At 40.4% G+C, this 17,000-nt stretch overlaps 1 protein-coding gene across 3 annotated transcripts in view; it reads right to left on the reverse strand.

Moving 5' to 3' along the window:
• The window catches only part of LAMA3 (laminin subunit alpha 3), a 111,354-nt gene that overhangs the window by 46,649 nt on the left and 47,705 nt on the right, over positions 1–17,000 (reverse strand). For 2 of the 3 annotated variants that reach the window (XM_042029749.1, XM_042029739.1), the window contains exons 22-34: positions 15,142–15,284; positions 13,728–13,828; positions 13,461–13,614; positions 11,934–12,094; positions 9,915–10,023; positions 7,767–7,864; positions 5,270–5,435; positions 4,714–4,840; positions 3,550–3,689; positions 3,059–3,174; positions 2,323–2,534; positions 1,311–1,515; positions 542–686 (exon numbers count right to left, since the gene is read on the reverse strand). In XM_042029749.1, coding sequence (XP_041885683.1) covers positions 542–686; positions 1,311–1,515; positions 2,323–2,534; positions 3,059–3,174; positions 3,550–3,689; positions 4,714–4,840; positions 5,270–5,435; positions 7,767–7,864; positions 9,915–10,023; positions 11,934–12,094; positions 13,461–13,614; positions 13,728–13,828; positions 15,142–15,284 — 1,877 coding nt within the window. Of the gene's footprint in view, positions 1–541; positions 687–1,310; positions 1,516–2,322; positions 2,535–3,058; positions 3,175–3,549; positions 3,690–4,713; positions 4,841–5,269; positions 5,436–7,766; positions 7,865–9,914; positions 10,024–11,933; positions 12,095–13,460; positions 13,615–13,727; positions 13,829–15,141; positions 15,285–16,701; positions 16,835–17,000 lie in introns of all 3 variants that reach the window. The other variant, XM_042029760.1, reaches the window with a different exon arrangement.

The raw sequence follows: 17,000 nt of genomic DNA on the forward strand, positions 1-17,000 counted from the left end.
TTAGTCAGAGACAGCTGGTAACTTCCTCGCCAAAACCCTCCTGCTGGCTTTTGCAAACCCACAATATAAAAGGTCACTTGTGAAAGTTCAAATTTATCACATTTAATTATGCAGATCAGAACAAAAGAAGATTTCGTAGCTATAATGATGTGGTAAAATGTCAACCGACATAATATGGCTAAAAAAAGCATGGGACTTGGTTAACATCCAAAAGGCAAGATACAGATGGATAAAGCAGATATGTGCAGGATACAGACTGCTTCAGTGAATCAGTGGACATCTACTCTGCAGCTCTCTAACATCCTGCAAAACCTAAGACCACCTGTACAACTGACAGATACTGAAGCCATTAAAAATGGTATTTAATGCTATCATGATAATCCATACACATACTGCAAAGTGTGATGGCTTTGTACAGCTGCATTTAATTTTTACTGAAAACTTAAATTATAAACTCACTTTATTCACCCCATTATATATGAAATAGTCACTGACATGCAAACAATGCTTGTGAATGCAGAAGTAATTTGATTTATCTGACCTTGCACAGACAAATTCCTGTCTGGGGATCGCAAACATCTGGTTCTGTTCCATCTCTGTTACAGCTACATGGCACACAGTTAGGGAAACCATAACTTCCAGGAGCACACTGATCACACCGACGTCCTTTTATTCCCGGTTTGCATCTTTATCAACAAACACAGAGGAGAGTCAGTAAGGGAGGTAGGAATGGAGCAAGGAAGGGAAAATAAAACAACAGGCAGGTGGATATTTGAAGGGATTGCATGGCTATGACACAACTTTATGATTTCCACAGAGAAAAAGCAGCAAATTAGTATTGTTCTCAGATTTTGCATAGTGTGACATTTTAAATGGCCATAGAACTGACTAGGAATGGATTTGACTTTGAAGGATAAAAATGCTCACAATAGAATTAAGACTTCTACAGCTGTTCAGTGCTTGCAGTGCAGAACTACTCTCTCTGTAGACCAAGGTGTAAAATATGGATGTTGAATACAGGTAAGCAGAGCTGGAAGAAAATTTACAGCTGGAAAATATGCCTGTGCATTACTCAAGGCAAGCACCTGCTAACAGAAAAATGGGGAATTGCGAGCATATGAATAATTACAGGGAACTCAGTCGTCCACAAAGCTTGGGTTAGTTTGCAACTGTTCACAATGGATAAAATCCACTTTGCTCACAATGAAGACTGAATGCCCTAAATTTCCCATACCCTCTCCAAACACCTGAAAAGAGCTTTGAAGCAAACTCTTCATGCATTGTTTATAACGCACATAACCCAAACTTACTTGCATTGCCCACTGGTTTTATCACATTCTGGGCTTGCCACATCAACAACTCCTTTTTCTGAGCAGTTACAGCTCTTGCAGCCAGCAAGGGGATGATAGCCAAAGTAATATTTCTCACACACTTCACATTTTGGCTTCACAGTTCGTGGAGGGCAAATGCATTTACCAGTCATGTCATCACAAAGACGCTGCCCGCAGTTGCATACTAGATCAAAGAAATTGTTCGACAAATAATTCACATCTCACAACAATCAACTCTTATTGAATATGCAACAAATATACACAACCTTTATGTATAGAAGACATGACTATTTTCTCTCACTAGTTTAAAGTTCAGGGTCATAGAAACCAACTATCTGACTGCAACAATAGTTTCAAAGAGCAGGTTTAGTGCTTGGCTCTTTTCCACGGATTGGTTGCTTAACTTCACCACAGACATTGTTTATCCCTTGCTAAAACTGACAAGGATTAAAAAAGTAGTTTTGGCGTCAAGGGCACCACTTTTGTAAAGCGGTGTTTATAAACATCAAGTATAGTATCTAGGAAGGCAGCTGAAGATTGTTGGTGAAATCTACAGATCTGTTGGTACTATTAACATCAGAATATTACGAATTAGGAATGCTGTGTCTCTGATTATCTATGGAAAAACTTGAAGGTGTAAAACGGGTTTAAACATTAACAAATTGGAAACTATTCAGCAGTCAGTGCAGAAAAAATCCATTTCACTGAAGTAGTGGCAATATGGATTTTAACCAGTTTAGCTGAAAGCCTACTATACCTGATCAGACAACACATGCAAAGGCACACCATGAACTAGGTGTGCTTTAGGGGAATGGGATTTCTTCTGCCTTAAACCGAAAGCTATGCTATGGTGAAGTTAAAACGGCTTGACCAGCCTCTCACAGGATCAGGCTCTACAGAGAAAAGTCAGGCTGCAGAACATCTGCAGCAAATGCAGATGATTAACTAGGTGGTTGGGTCAGGAGCTGAAGGAGTGCAAGGATGTACTTACACTTGCAAAATGGGAATCCATAGTAGCCGGTCTGGCATCGGCTGCACCGGCGACCGATGACGTTGGGTCTGCACACACACTGCCCTCCCAGGGGGCTGCACGTAGGGCTCGTGGCACCTGCGCTGTGGCAATCACATGGCAGGGCTCCGTTGTTGTAAAAAGCCACCAGTGACCTTACAGAGTCCTTACAGAAGGCTGATGATCGTTCTGGGCTATTTAAATTGAAATATAAATCATGTAAGTGCTGGCACTCAGGAATTGTTGTGAGAGTGCTTTGCAGTGGTTCAGTAAATTAGGGTTCTGTCTTTCAAAGAGTTTGACGTAAGGATGGCATCAGCACACATGCAAGGATAGACTTTAAGTAAATTAGGAGTGAATGGCTTTGAACATGCAGGTAAGAGATTGTTTTCATAGCAAGTGCATGCATATTAGTTGTATCAGTTCAGACATGCCAAGCAAAATCCAAATACCAAAGATGGAAATACCAAAGACAGGAAGATGACACAGATTTTCCTCTTTTGTACTGTGAGCAATAGAGCTCTACCTTTACATTGCATTTGCAATAGGAAGTCATGGAAAAATGACTCATGGAAATTTAATGGGCCAGCATAAGCCATGAAAAGCATTTTATTGTAGCATAATTATAGGGATTTAAGACAGCTCTTTAATACAGAGTAAAAGTAAGATTATTCCCAGTTTATTGTCAATGTTCAGTTTTTCAGAAAGTGATGCTTACTCAAGATAAAAACTGTTTCCTCCACATTGGCTGATAAAATCAAATGACTTGTCCACTGTCTTTTTGTCAAGAATTTTGTAACTGTAGGTGTCTGCTGGAACAACTAAGATATTTTCCTTAAAACAATAAGAAAGCTAAGTTGTACATTTCAGAGAAAAATGAAAAGACATAAGCTAAGGCATTTACATATTTAAATGTTGCTTCATTATACATTCTGGATTTTTTCAAAACCTGTAAGATTTTAACCAAAAAATAGGAAAATAAACTTTGCATGTGCCACTCAAAGTTGTGGTGCTACAAGCAGTGTACAATAAAAACAGTGCAGAGTATCTTAAAAATTTAAAATAAAACCAAAAGCAGTGCAAAAGATCCTAATCTGAAACACAACATTAAAAAAATTATCCTTTTTGGCTTTCATCTTTGCATCTATCTCTGAATGAAGGGTGAAACAGAGAATAACATTTTCAAGCACATTTATGTAATACACGTACCAGAACCAGCGTTCTTCCTTCCGGTATCATCACTGTAACAGAGACTCTGGGTTCAGAAATGTCAAGCTCAATTTGGTTTTCTGCAATCACCTGAACCTGACAGCCAGAAGTATGAGGGCAGAATGAAGCATTGAAAGTACCTAGAAGAAAAAATATATTGGGTTTATGTGAAAAGGTTTGGTTGCAGGGGGCTACTGGAGGGGTGGGTTCTATTAAGCTTCTGACAGCTTCTCCCATGTCCAACAGAGCCAATGCCAGTTGGCTCCAAGACAGATCCAACACTGGCCAAGGCCAGGTCTGACCATGGTAGTGCCTCTGGAATAACATATTTAAGAAAGGTGAAAAAAACCTGTCTCAAGAGCAGCTACAGCCAGAGAGAGAGGAGTGAGAAGACGTGAGAGAAACAACTCTGCAGTCACCAAGATCAGTGAAGAAGGAGAAGGACGAGGTGCTCCAGGTGCTGGAGCAGAGATCCACCTGCAGCCTGTGGAGGAGACCCACGCAAGAACAGGTGGATGCCCAAAGGGGTCTGTGAATCTCTGGGAAGCCCACACTGGAGCAGGCTCCTGGCAGGCCTCATGACCTCATGGAAGGGACCCACACTGGAGCAGTTAGTGAAGAACTGCAGCCCAGGAGAATGACTCATGTTGGAGAAGTTGGTGGAGGACTGTCTCCCATATGAGGGATCCCATACTAAAGCATGGGAAGAGTGTGAGCAGTCCCCTGCTGAGGAGGAAGGAACAGAGGCAACCTGTGATGAACTGAGTACAGCCCATATTCTCCATCCCCATGTGCCACCCATGGGAGAAGTTGAAGAAATCTGGGAGTAAAGCTGAGCCCAGGAAAAAGGGAAAGGTGGAAGGAAAGCGTTTGAATATTTGGCTTTAGCTCTCATTACCCTGCTCTGATTTGACTGGTAGCAAATTAAGCTAATGTCCCCAAGTCAGGTCTGTTTGGCCCACGTTGGTAATTGGTGAGTGATCTCTCCATGTCCTTATCTCCTCCCACAAGCCATTTGTTAAATTGGCTCTCCCCTGTCCAGCTGAGGGGAGTGACACAGCGGCTTCGGTGGGCACCTGGTGTCCATCCAGAGCCAACCCAACACAGCTCCATTTCCCAAAATGCTGAAAAGGGAAAGGGGTTAGATCAAATGCAGATGCCTACCTGACCACACATGTCCTGCATTCACACGGACTTGCACAGGGAACACCGGGTGTGCCAGCTGATAAAAATGTACCACAAATACATATCTGCCCAAGTGGGGCACTCTGCCACTCAGGGTGATCTGGTTCTGGAGAAACAAGAACAGCTCTGGTATTAAATCACGGAATCACAGATTATATTTGTTTTGTGAAACATTCTTGGGCTTATCAGCTGTGCTAAGTACCCCCAACCTGCACTGAAAGCGAGGGGGCTTAGCATCTCTCAGCAAGTTACATTTCTTCAAGGAACATAGCATTACAACTGCATGCTCTGTTTGCCTGCCAAGCACGTTTAACATTCTTCTGCAGTCTGTGAGACTGCTGTGGAGCTCCAAAAGAAGCTGCTGTTTGAGTTTTTTTTCCCTTTCTTTATATTGTGTCTGTGGCTTACTCAGTTTGCAACATTTTCATGGTATCACATCATCCAGTTTTGATTCTCTTACACTGTTTCATCTATTTAACTTTACTGAGAACATTCTCTGTGACTTGTGAAGCGAAGTTTTCAAAATACGAGATACCTGTAATGGTGTCAAGGTGACTCCATGAACTGAATCAGCAGGTAAAGTGGCACTCAGTGGATCATGGAGTATATTCTCCTGTACTTCGGAAATCTTCCCATCTTTGAATGCATCCAAAACCAAAGCTGCTGGTGGAGTTTCAAAAATGGAGGGAATGCATGCTGCACTAAACACAGAACCATAGTAATTACCCTTGGGGCCAGGAGAAAGTTCTAATCATAACAGGAAAAGCGGCTGAATTAGAAAAGCCAGTGTATCAGACTGTATTGCAATTGATAATGCAATAATAACCCCTGTACCTGTTTGGATTCTTGGCAAATGATCATAAAGTAAATGAGAAAAAGAGGTACGGATTTAACTTATAAAGGGGAAAGTGTGTGCACTTTTAATGTATTACCTGATTTTATTCACACAAAATTTCCGTAACTTTAAGTTTCAGTGGAAAGAATTTGCTAAGGAAGAGGAAACGTAAGAGAATCAGGAGTGTTAAAAATTAAATATATTTTAGGCAATCCAGTTAGTTACATTCACCAGAATCTGTACTAATATTGAATTCTCATTTCTACAAATATTTACATAGGTGTAACCCTTAAACATGGAAGTTTTCCCACTGAAGTCAATGGGACAACTTAAATACTTAGAAGTTAAGTATATTCTCAAATATTTGTAGAATTGGAGCCAAAATAAATAACAGTACTCCTTGAAAGCACCCTTATTCATTCACTGCTGTGTTTAACTATTTCTTCCTTGGCATATTTAATTCTGGGATTGAGAGAAGAATTTTCCAAGACTGCACGATAAAATATTTTTGGGGGTTTTCTGGTTGTATTTGTTCACTTCTTGTAAGTACTCAACAGACAATGATTAATCTTTGCTCCAGACAGGCCCAGAACTGGAATGGGAATTATGTTTCAGGGCCAGAACTGAGATGTATTTGCCAGACCTGTATGGGAAATCATTTGCAGCATCCACTTGGTAATACTGTTAAACTGAGCCAAGCCTTTGCATTTTTCAACTTGATGAACTTAAACACTTTCAGGAAAGCAAAAATGACACCAGATAACAACAAAAAAACATAAACCTAAGCTCCTAAGGGGGTTCAGCCTGTGTATTAAAAGCAGGGAAAAAACCGAAACCTTTATGAGCTACAAGGCAGAGTGCTAAAATGATGCAAATATAACAAGAGTTTTAAAACATACCCAACACAAAACCAAAATAAAATGTATAAGTTTCTACATTAGTTTTATTTTGAATCATGTTTTTCACCCATCCTCTTTCCCTTGTTTTACTCAGAATATAAATGCCTGGATTTGCAAAATAACTTAGGTGACAGGACAAGTATCTTCAGTCTTAGAAAGCTGCTGTCAGTGCTAACACTCTGAGCAGGCGAATTAAAGCTGTGATTCAATGCTATGCATGCTTGGAAGCCAAGCACAGTCACATGTTTTTATCCAATTTACTATCCAGATTTTTCTGCTTTCTATTTCAATTCAACCCCTGTATTAGAAGCTACCATCTGGAAAACTATTAGACCAAATCACCAACTCATTTTGCCTCTTAAGTCCTGCAAATGACATTTACTTTTACTTTGAGGTCCTTCCCACTGCTAGATCAGTAGGAATAAAGCCTTAGGAGTAGGCATCACGAGGCACATCCTGGGGAGTGCAACAGGCTGAAATGTGGAGGTCCCTAATTTGGGAGCCGCAGTGACAGTTCCTCTCTGTCCCAAAGAACAAAAGATGGAGCGGGGAAGAGCATCAACAGGACAGAGCAGATGCTCTGCGGAACCCAAACCTGACCACTTGGGAAGTCAAGGTTCAGGTTCAGATCTTCACAGCAAGAGATCAGCCTGGATCAGCCAAGCAGTATATGCATCCCCTAATTACTGGTCCTATAAAGTATGATGGAGAAGAAGGTTCAGCTGGCATTGCTGTGTGAGGTGAAAGATGAGGGCACACCTACCCTAAGGGCCCCACAACGAGACAGACAAGGGAATGGCTTGTTTGTGAGGTGGGGGTTTATATGTTGAGTAATTTGATGCTGCCAAGTTTAGCTGGTGGATTTGTGCCCGAAAGGGCAGTCACTTCCCACACCTAATGAAAAATTAACACCATTTTGGGACAGCTGAAGCAGTAACATGCAGAAGAAAACTCCAGATGGCACAGTAAGCATTTCAGGCCACCAAAGCAGGAATGATTCTCCAGCTTGGACACCTGTCATACTGGATGGAGTGTGAAAGATGCGTGTTTTCTCACACATCAGCACTGGGTAGTTCAGACGGGCCAGGAAGAGGCAGTTATTAAAAACATCCTGTGCAAAGACTGTCTAGATTAACACTAACACTTCAGCTTCTTTACAAAGACTACTTTGCAAAAGTGGCCTACAAACCACCTGTGAGTCACTGAGGAAAGCTTCACTCAAAAGAATTAAAACACCATTTATTCTACCTTTCAAGGTTGTCCTCAGATAATAGGAAGGATAAAACCAAGCAAGTTACCTTCCATCACTGGTACTCCTGTAAGCAGCTATGCACTGTACTTTAGGATCCACATATTCTGGAGAAAATTCTTCAGCTGATATAATGCAAACCTTATGCTGAAAAATAAGCACAAGGCACAATTAACAATTAATATCATAAATAACAGGGCCAGGCCTGAACAGGAAGGATGAAGCCTAATTTTAGCATAGGGAGATATGAGCCCAAAGCCATGCTCTGTCATGGACCTCCCACAAGATTTTGGATCCCTTTACCTCCTTGTACCTCAATGCCCTAGGGTTAAATAGCATTCTTCTGTCCTTGTCAAGGGAATACTGGCTGTTCAGAAGTGAAATAACTAAACCATAAGTATATGTGTGGTAAAGTGAAAGGCAGAAGACCAGCCCAAAGGCTGAGAAGCAAGGCAAGGAATGTAGAGAGGTAGGAGGGAAAAGCCCTCATCTGTCGTGTCACAGACTTTTGGACCCTGGGGGAATTCCCAGACTTTCTCAAATACAAACACTTGGTCGTGCAAAATCCATGGGAATGAGTTTCAGTGATACCAGGATTTCTCTCCCAGGATTCAGAACTCATTTCAAAAGAAGCAAGACGTCATATGGGATCTTTTATTTTAACTAAAAGTAGACATGATCAAATGAATCTGTGGTAGTTCTGCTGTACCCATGGTGGTAAGGACATAAGGGAAGGCTTGTGGGTAGACACAAGGGTATGCACTAATAAAATATATAGGAAAATACATATGCACAAGTTACAGAACTTATCCATGAACTACTTGAAAAGGAGATGACGATGTCCAATAAGCAGTAAGACAGCTAGCACCAAGTAGTAATGTAAGTAAAAATTGCTGAAGGAAAATTCATTATTATGCAAAGTGATTTAGTTTGGAAGCAACTCCTAAGGGGGTTCAGCCTGTGTTTTAAAAGCACGGAAAAAACAAAAACCTTTGTAAGGCAGAGTGCTAAAAATCCCTTTTCCTGGGCAGCCAACACTTGGCCTGTCCTGCGTGTAACAACCCACAGGGCTCCAGGCCATTGCAGCAGAACAAGGGTACATTCTGAAGCTTTGAACAGCACTTCTTGAGTGGCTAAAAAGTTAGTGCTAAGTACAGTCTGGGTTTAGACAGCTTGTCTGTATCACTATGAGATAAAGACTATCAAGTTGTAAGAGCCTCTTTTGACAGATAGCTTCAACAACCCCATTTCTCCTTTATTTAAACCAGATGTCTCCAGCTCTGGAGGTGACTCCCATTTGCCTCTCTGGTCTGCATGAAGGGATCACACCCAGATCGTTAACCCCAGAACTGCTATCACCGACTTAATGATTAGTGTCTATATACCAGAAGCCCTTCTTTTCCCCTTTTCCATCCTTTGCTAAGTGTAGCCTCTACAATTAAAGATTGTGAAGACTGGATCTTGTTAACACAGCAATTGCTATACAGAGCTAACAGACAATGTAAAAGGTATTAGTTCACTCTGACTCATGAAATGAAGAAAGTATGTATCAGCTGTTAGTCCTAATAGTTCTTACTGGCTGGGTTTGAACTCTAGATTTTAACAAACCCTGTGTTTCTAAAATAGAAACCACAAACAACACATAAGAAAATTCAGTCTCCAGTAAAGTATATTCCTGGTGTGGCCAAAAGAGGTCAGTGAAGGCTTTTTATTTAAAATATCTAAAAGCCTAGATATCTAAAATATCTAAAAGCTATATATGACTAATGAATGCATTTATTACCGGAAATAAATGCATTTATTACCTGAATTTTGTAAGAGACACAGGAAACTCCTACATGGGTTTTGAGGATTTAGAAAAACGGAAGATAAAAAAAGAAAATAAAAAATTATGTATAAAAGCTACCAGAATATTTTTCATTTAAAGTTTACTTGCAGAAGAGAAAGGGGAACTAAAAGAAAGCACAAGAAAGCTGGAAAAAACGTTACCAATAAAGGCAAACTTCTGTTTGTCTTTGAAACTGACAAGTTTTGCCTCAGCATTCTCTGGGTATATTTGAAGCGTGTCTATTCAAGCATCTAATATACATAATTTCACACATTACCTTACAGAATGTGAACATAGGGAGACAAATATCTTTGTTTACCCAATTAGGGAAATACCTATTACAAAGGGGAAAAGAAAACGTCAACTTACCAGAAGAAAATTAATGGATGATGCCTTAAGATGTAACTTTGTGTCTGCTAGAAGGTCGTAGGCTGCAATGCGATTCCTGTCATCAACTACAACGCTGCGACAAAGGAAACTGAGACAGAAAGCAGGATTAAGGATGAGCCTGCTGGCATTGCCACGTTGTTTAGGCTGTCACCTAGCCTCACTGCCTGGCTGCTGGCTAGCCACAGCACCTAGCCCTCCTGCTGGATGATAACTAACCTGCCTGTGGCCACTGTGGAACATGCACTGTCCTTGCCAGTGAGACACAGGATCTACCATGTACAAAACACTGCTTATCCTGCGTGGGCTGCAGCTGAAGCCTCCAGATCTCAGCTCAAACACCCATTTGAGCTACTGGCTTGAGTAGGATGTGGACAGACATAGATGCTATCTGCAGAGGTTTCCACGCTGTGTAACATGATATGTAACTAATATTCTTCTGCCTGGGCCGTGCTCCGTGAGGTGCCAGCACACACCAGTTCCTCCTTTCCACTACTGCCATGTGAATCAGCAGCTCTTGCCCACACAGTGGCAGCTGGGCAAGGCCTGATTTTAGGAAGCTATTCTGTATGCTGAGATACTCCTAAACGCAAGTGAAAAAACAGGTTTGCCTCCTGTACAAACCAGAAAACGTGGAAGTTTCACTCTTGCTTAAAGCACAGATCAGGAAAAAGGTCATCTCAGGGCTAAGGACATGTAAAACTAGAGAAATATAGGTCCCTTACTCATGATTTGCTGAAAGCTTGTAGTGTTTTATTCTCTTACCATGTTTTATTTGGAATAACCAAGCTCACAGAGCTGTAAGAAAGTCTGGCACAATATTTTACAGATTCTACAAGGTACTGTTATCTACATGTACCTCACTATGTCATTGCCTGATTTATTTTTTATCAGAGGAGACTTGTACCTTCCTGTTTGGGAAAGATGACACAGCACCTCACTCAAAATGTGACCATTCAGTTCATGCAGAATGTCTGCAGGAGGGATTTGCTGCATTGCTACATTAAAGCAGCAAGGGCTTTCCTTGTATTTTCATGAGCATGTTTTTGATGGGTCACATAAACAAACAAATATGTTTGAAATCAGCCCATAAAATGTATTTGGGGGCAAAATCCACCAAAAAACCCAATGAAATGGAGGATTTATAGCAAGAAGTTTGGGGCTCAAAGTGTTACGTAACAGGGTAAAGTAAGAGCTTTCCCCAGCAATAGCCTGACAAGGTCACTGCTCCACATGGCTCTGCTCTGTATCACAAACATGCTGATGAAAATGGTTTTTCTTACTGAGCAATTTCATCCTGAATATCCCTAAGCCTCCATTCTGCCAAACACTTGGCTCATGGGGGATGCATGTCTGTAGTTCCCTGGCATGGGGTAGGCTCTCCCAAGGGCTCAAAATAAGCTGAGTGCTCAAGTGTTAAAGACAATCTCACTCAGGACAGGCAAAATCTCTTGTGCAGAAACATCTGCAGTAACCTCATCAGTCAACAAGGATAAAGAAGCATTTTACTGAAGACCTTGCCTACAGCCTAACAGCCAGAGGATGACTACACAGAATTTCAGAGACCTTTATACTTCTGCTTCAGCAAATCTTGTTAGAAACGCTGGGAATGCTCTTGTAAAACTGGCTGCTACATTTTTTATAGCCAAACCCCTTGCACACACTTTCAACTAAAGAAAAGCAGTGCAGGGATCTGTAGCCAACAGCAATGCTCTTCCACTGGACTTGGAGATTAATAGTTTATAAGGATTTAAGAATGTGTATTAAAAAGTAACTCTTTGTATAGGAAAACAATTCACTTAAGCAGTAGCAATATTTAATGAGCTGATTGCACAAAGAGAATTAAAAATCTGTATGAAATCCACAGAAGCCTGCACTTGCTTTTAAATCACCCTAGAATCTGAACAATCTACATGGTAAAATGGATCCTAATTTATAAAAGGTATAATTATATTGCAAATACTTATTTAATCATTTAGTGGTTACTTCAGAAATTCTTACCTGTATTTACAACTGTATATTCTCACTCTGCCTTCAGTGACAGGTCCAGGGCTATGTATTGTTACCTCTGCAGTGTATATCTGATCCTCTTTGTTGGCGTATTCAAAAACCAGAACATAGCGACCGACTTGAGGAACATTTACGGTCATCTCCAAATTGACCTGGGTCAAAATAAATCAAAAAATAAAAAAGTAGTTAAATTTTTCACTCCCTTTTCTTGCAGGAAGCTCCCATTTCCTGCTCCCATTTCCTGCTCTTTTGACTGGTCAGCATTAGTCCAGGGCCAGTCCCATAGTGTCTCAACAGAAGACACCTAGCAGAATGCAAGCAACGCTTATAAATATCACTTTGTCCTCTAATCAAGTCAAACAAGTTCAAGAAACAGCTGCTATTATAACAGTACTAGGAAAGCTCTAAAATAACCCTAGGAAATGAATATATTATCATTTCTCTTCTCCCCAGCAGAAAGGGAAGAAAGGTAATGATGATAAAAAATTGTCACCATCATCTCTAAGCTATCCTTAATAACATGTAAAAACTGAGTTTACTTCTCCACTGAAAAAATATTTCCAGGAACAAAATTCCTACTATAGCAATGCTGCATTTTGATTCCCTACAAAGAGCAAAAGCATCTTCTCCAGCAAACAATAACACTTTGAAGCATCAAGGTTTTCTTTCAGGTTACTTGCACGAAGTAGTTAATACAATATTTGATGCAAAATATTTCTAAGTAGTTAAGTGTTGTGGTTACAAAGGTTTTGCTCCAGTTGACTACACAAGTATTTTCAAACTTAAACTGTTTTTTTCTCAGTATTTCCTTAGGCTACAAACACTTAAACATGTAAATAATTCTGTCAACAGCCCTCTTGACTTCACTGCAATTATTCATACCAGTAAAGTTTTGCACATGCATCAATGATGAAGCACCAGAGCCTGTGGCATGTGAGTACTCCTGCTATACTTGATATTTTTAAAATAGATATCCAAACACAGTAATAAAGGGCATAATCATTTTACATCTCTGTCACATAGTTGATAAAATACCGTATTTTTGCCAAACACACTTTTAGTAGATCTTTTCATTTCATATAATATGTTTTGCTTTCAAAGGACCTACAGCAGTGGCATAATTGCTTCTGCTTGTTTTTCAGTAAAGCAAACATTTTACCTAAGTGTAGCTATTTAAGAAAAAAACAGATTAATTTAGAATGATGTATGTACACCATTTCTGCCGACAAATCATTATGTCACTTCTTCTGAACCAGCCAGTATGCCTAAAGCAGAAGGATTTTTATTTAATGAAATGCTTTTGCCAGAGTGGAATGTCCACTCCAGTCACAGTTATAAATCTGCCTACACTGATACTTCTACACAGTTTTGTGTAAAATGCAGACCTTGGTGTAGAGTCTGTTTTAGGGATGTGCTAGGATTTGAAAATCCTGAGCTGTAAATCTGCAATCATTTTAGTCTGGTAGGTTTATAGTCAACAGCACAGACGGGACTGCAATTAGCAGGCAGGAACCTGACCTCTCTTCCACTGATATGGGCCATTGCTGGCTGATTGGGAGTTGGCTGTCGCACAGGTATTCTTCTGGATTCTCCCCCGTGTCTGAAACGCACTGCCTCGGAGCCAAGGACACAGGAAAATCTGCCCAGAGGCAAATGCTGATAGAGCAAGCAGCTTACACAAAAAAAACAACAAACAAAACACAGGATTATTATTGTTTTCAAGTGCAGCAAGATGATAACAAAATAAACCAAGGCACTGGTTTACACTGTAGCCCATCTACTGACTGTTCTGCTGAAGCAGGCCCGGGATGTGTGCAAGGTTCTGTAACTTGGATCTGCAACAGGGATGCCTCGTAGTAATCACTAGGTAACAGCACCAGATAATCCTAAAAACAAAGAACACAACAACGCAAAAGCATTCAAACAAGGACAAAAAGAACATCTATCACCAGGCTTTCACAATGTAACAATGAATGAAACCAATCACATAAATAATTTGTACAGAGGGTATCCACAAGATGTGGGTGGGGCTTTTTGCTGTTATTACTTGGGCCAGTAACATCAGAATGTGTCTCCCTAATTCTATCATTTCAGAAAGATGGTATGAAGGCAGCTGCCCTCTGATTAGGGAAACTCTGAAGCCACTCTCCCATCATGTGCTCAGAAAGGAGCTTCCCTGCTTCTCACTAACACACAGCCAGAGGCCTGCAGTTTTCATCCAGGAGTGCAATCCAGAAGCACACAACTCAACTCTGGGTGACTCCATACAGGAGATTCATGTATCCCAGATGACTTGATTAAAATAGCCATCTAACCTATTAAGATGTGCTTTAAAAGCTGGTATATTTTTGTTCTGCCTTGCTTACTTAAATTATGATGTTAGGGCTTATGTATAGCAACTGCTAATGTGAGAACATGATGGGCTAAGATAATTAATACCTTTTCAAAGGTATTAGTAAAAAAACCCAGCACAAAAATACTGTCACTTTCATCAAGAAATATATTTGCAGGCTCTTTACTAACACTTCACATGGTATTCCATAAATTTAACACAGCCCCAGGCTTAATGACTAGAGACACTGCTTACTTTTTATCCCTGTACAAAATACATCAGAATTTCAGTATGGTGTTTTTGTGATTACACATATTTAAGGTTTTCCATAAATGACCACCTCAAACCATTTCTCTTTCTCTAGCCATTTCTTAGAATTGCTGCTAGAAAATTTTTCAGTTTTTCAGTGAATGAAAGGAGAGAAAAGATGGGAGGATAAAAGCAGTCAGAAATTGACCTACTCATAATGCAGCCCATCTTACAATACTCTTAGGAAGATTTTTTGTCAAGAAACTAAGGCCTGGGCTGAGCTAAGATCTAGACACAACACCTGATATGTAAGAAATTACTAATTTTTGTGGGCATTTATGCTTTGTGCTGTATGTTAATAATAGTTCATCATTTGAAGGTACAGATTCCAGATAGACTTAAAGTCTGTAAGCAGAAGAAAAATTAGAGCAGGAGAAAGTCAGGGAAGAAATAAGAAAAAAGCAGAAGTGTAGGTTTTCATAATTGTATTCTGCTGCTTATACTCTTTTTACTAGTGCTGAATTTTACTTGCTTGAAGGGTTCTTCCCAGCAAGTAACTCCAGAGCAGTAATTTCATGACAACCTTCTAGCAGTTGTTTTCCTCAATTGTTTTCTTACCAAGAGGACTTCCTCTGCCATTATACTGACAGTCCACGTGCCTGGAACCAGTGAGAAAGGCTCTGTGGAGCTTTTTCCTGGGATTGTGATAAAAGAGGGCTCCTTGCTGGGTGGGAAGACAAACTCTTTGCTCTGAGCAGCCCCTGCCAGAAAAAAAAATCAAGTAAAAAACATATGTGACTGTGTAAAATGTCTCTACTTGCTTAGTGAGCTGGACTGATAAATTGATCCATTAAACTTTGTTTGACAGGAGCTGATCAATGCTTTTCAGACAATATGCATTAGAAATGCACTTGACCACATACAGAGATCGGCAGTGGTTGTTGTTTTCATTCTTATTACTCTTGAGCAAACTGGTACAGAAAAGCAGAGCTCTGCCCCTGTAATGACCAGACCCCTGTAATGAGTTTTGCAATATTCTGAAATGGTCACTTTTTCGGTTTCCCCTTCCATAATTTTCCATTCAACCTCTCTCTGCACTGACTCTCAGTATGTCCAGCTGACACAAGACCTGTTCTTGTGTGACTTTAAGTCAAATACTCCAGGTATTGGAGGGTCTCAGTAGCATCTAAAATGTTTACCTACAGACAGATAACTTCTAGGCAGAGATGATGGGCCAGCTGTGGGTGCCCCATCCCTGGCAGCATTCAAAAACAGGTTGGATGCGGCTCTGAGCAACCTGGTCTAGTGGAAGGTGTCCCTGCCCATGGCAAGGGGTTGGAACTGGATGATCTTTAAGGTCTCTTCCAACCCAGACTATTCTGTGACTCTATGTACTACAGAAATACAGCTGTGGTATGCTTTGTCAAATAGAGGTCATGAGGACCAATTGTTATGAATATTAAAGGTTTCCTCTTTGAAGACTCTGGACACAGACAAAATCTGGTTCCCTGTCTCCCAGTCACTAGGAGCCAGTGATGACTACAAACTGCTGCCACCCTGCTGAATGGTGTCTGTGAAGTCTTCAGTTTGGTCTTACTTGAATTACTAAAAGGATCTGTAACTTTACTCCAATCAGTAAGGCAGGAATAGTGAGACATAATTCTGCATATAGGCTTGGTATGCCCCTACCATTCAAAGGATATGGAGTACTTATCTTTTATCAGGGCCTGAAAGTCATCACATGTTTTCGAGGTCTGTAATCAGAACTAACTTGGTAGACTGGGTTCATCATTAAACAAATGTTAATCATGGAATGAAGGCAGAAGCCACGTTTAAAACTTGAATATTAAAGGCAAGTAAACCTAAGTGTTGTTGCCTCTTCTTTAAAAGCTTCACAGAACCCACAGTTCAGAGCTTCCAAGTACAGGACTGAAAATACTGAGTGTGGCAAACATTTGAAAAAAAACAAGTGTTGATTACTATTGCAAGCAGGGGTTTCATGCAAACACAGCCACATCAATTTCACAGCAAAAATGTATGAGGAGAAGCACAAAAGCACTGACACTGTTAAAAGTGATGCCTTTTAAGCAACATTAAAGACTTGACTTAGGTGTACCTTGGAAAGCCTTCTCTGATCTAACATTCCCCTGACCTGTTGCACTGCTGAGTTGCACCTACCTGCTCCGGGCTGAGACTGACAAGCAGATATGCGACCAGATAATGTTTCATCTCCAGGGTTAATGTACCTCAGGATAATGCGAAATAAGTAGAGGTTTGATTTTTCCACATTCAAAGTTATCCTCACTTCATTCTGAAAAATGGAAGTTAATAAACAAAAACAGCCATAATGTGCTGAATAGAGGAACAGTTAGAAGCCATGCAAGCACCAGACTAAAACCCTACAAGAAAAAGGTTCATGCAGACAAGTATATACTGGAATGGCAATGCTGGTGTATGACAGAGGAAGACAGGGAAGC

The sequence above is a fragment of the Corvus kubaryi genome, unplaced genomic scaffold (genome assembly GCF_017639235.1).
Source record: "Corvus kubaryi isolate FWS band 111438036 unplaced genomic scaffold, C.kubaryi_AGA036_p1.0 132, whole genome shotgun sequence".
Taxonomy (NCBI): Eukaryota; Metazoa; Chordata; class Aves; order Passeriformes; family Corvidae; genus Corvus; species Corvus kubaryi.